This window comes from Amphibalanus amphitrite, unplaced genomic scaffold (genome assembly GCF_019059575.1).
Source record: "Amphibalanus amphitrite isolate SeventyFive unplaced genomic scaffold, NRLGWU_Aamphi_draft 000190F_arrow, whole genome shotgun sequence".
Classification (NCBI taxonomy): domain Eukaryota; kingdom Metazoa; phylum Arthropoda; class Thecostraca; order Balanomorpha; family Balanidae; genus Amphibalanus; species Amphibalanus amphitrite.
In genome coordinates, this window is record NW_024881685.1 from 710,331 (window position 1) to 712,504 (window position 2,174).

At 60.5% G+C, this 2,174-nt stretch overlaps 1 protein-coding gene across 1 annotated transcript; it reads right to left on the reverse strand.

Annotated features, from left to right (window-relative positions):
* Positions 1-470: 470 nt before the first annotated feature.
* LOC122384457 (WSCD family member GA21586-like) lies at positions 471-1,950 on the reverse strand. Its single transcript, XM_043371849.1, has one exon. It carries the CDS (start codon positions 1,885-1,887, stop codon positions 691-693), a length of 1,197 nt encoding a protein of 398 aa, XP_043227784.1. The 5' UTR covers positions 1,888-1,950; the 3' UTR covers positions 471-690.
* Positions 1,951-2,174: the final 224 nt, after the last annotated feature.

The window sequence follows — 2,174 nt, forward strand, 5'->3', positions numbered from 1 at the left end:
ATAACTCCCGATCAAATTGAGCTAGCGAGACGGGAAAGTCACCAATGGACTCAGGAGACCTGCCAAATCGAATGATATGCGACATGACCTCTTTCGACCAACTTCGTGACCTGGGGGCGGTGACCGTGATCTGAGGTCAACACCTTAAGTTAACCGGACCCGAACAAAAAGTATATCATTCGACGCGCCTGAGCGAGGCGAATACGATGCTGCCAAAATCGCGACCCTGCGGCCCTTTTTTTGCGAAATTATTTACCAAAAGCTGAACCGTACCTTGGGGCACTTGACCTGACCTCAGAGGTCACCGGTTGACCTAGGACCTTAAAATCGGGTGCCAATCTCTGCGAAACGGCGAGGGGGGTCGTACCCGCCCCCCTCGGCCGGGGGGGGGGGCGGCCACCGGCTACTGGTATGTAGAAAACCAATAGGTCCGGCGAGGGTTAATGCTGGTCAGACTCAATATTCTTGGTGAAGAACGGGCATTTATCAACAGGGTGATATCACTTACTGGCAATATGTTTAAAGTCGTCTATTCCAGTCCAGTGTCGAGAAGTGCTTCCTTTGACATTGTTTCTAATAAATGACCCAACTGCACGGCATCCCACTTATGATAGTACCTATCATACCTATACAGAAAAAGTACAACAACAGACTTTTTCTGTACAACAGAAAAAGTAGTCAGCAGGAGCATCATTTTCTAGTCCTTTTGTAGAACGAATACAGCTCTAATGGAAGCTGACGGTAGCCGCGACTTGATAGCGTGTCATCTAGCAGCCGAATCCTGGACCAAACCATCCGGCGTAAATCGGCATCATAGACCTCCCCTCTGGGCAGCACAGGGTGCTCAGTGTTCCTGAAGGCGCCCTCCTTGTGTCTCAGCGCGCAGCGGAGTCTCTCTGGCGCCGGGGTCACGCCCAGGAAGCGCAGCATGCGGCGCAGCTGGCCGGCCGGCTCGGCCACCAGCCGCTCGTAGGGCACCAGCAGCGTGTGCCGCGGCCCCTCGGCCCACTCGTCGGCCAGCTCGAGCCAGTACTGGCTCTGCTGCTCTACGAACCGCCGCCACTCGGCGCCCGAGAAGCTGGCGGCGCCGGCGCGCGCCCGTATGCTGTTGGTGCTGAGCAGGTGTCGCAGCGCAATGATGGCTGGGAACGGGTCGCGCACCAGCAGGATCGCCGGCAGCGGGTAGCCGGTGGCCGTCTCGTTGCCGGACGTGCCGTTGCTGGAGCCCGATGTCGACTGCTCCGCGGCGGTGCGCCCGTCGCCGGGCCCGTCCACGCGCCGCCAGACGGGTGGGAACACGTGCGTCTTGGCGGCCAGGCAGGTGCGTGTCAGCGGCGACACGTGCTCGGCGATGAAACCGGCGGCGCTCAGCTCGGCAGACGTGGAGAGCGACCGTTTCCGGTAGGCGGTCACGTCGGCCACGGCCGGCAGCGCCCCCACCGGCCGCCGCTCGGTGGCCTCACTGTCAAAGGTCGGTCCGCAGGTGACCAGGCCGGTGGCGGCCTCCAGCAGGTAGCGCGCCCACGTGTTGCCCGAGCGGGGAAACGAGGCGATCCGGGCGTCCGGCAGGCTGCCCGGCCGGCCGAACTGTGTCACCAGGTGGGCGCAGCTCGGGTCACCGGCGAACCACGACTGGGTCGGCAGTGACGGCTCGACCAGCCGACCGACGGGAACCACCAGCGTCTCCGCACCGTCGCCGCCCCCTGTGCCGGATGGCGCCGGGGAGTGCTGCTCAGCCAGCTGGTGGTACATGCACAGCCAGACGGGCACTGCGCCCAGCGGCAGACAGACCAGCAGCAGAGGCACGCAGCGCCGGCGCTGAGAGGTCACCGCCAGCGCACTGGGACGCCGCATACGGCATACCGTCTTGGCAACGGCTCGGTCCATCCAACTAGTTGATCGCCTCACAAGCTCGCCTTCTCTTCTTCTGTTGCGTAGATCATTCCTCACATTCTGAAACAAACGCGCAAAGAAACTGTCATTTCAGGTCACGTTTAGGTCAAGGTCAATAGTACTTTGTCGAAATATCAACGCTAATGCTAGCGTGGTGGAAGCTCCTTTACATTACCGTGCCGGTTGCTCGAGCCATAGACAGATTGACGTGGCTGATTTGTGCCTACTGATGTGCAGTGGAGGGCGTGCCGGGTCACACAGGTCATCCGATGTCATTCATG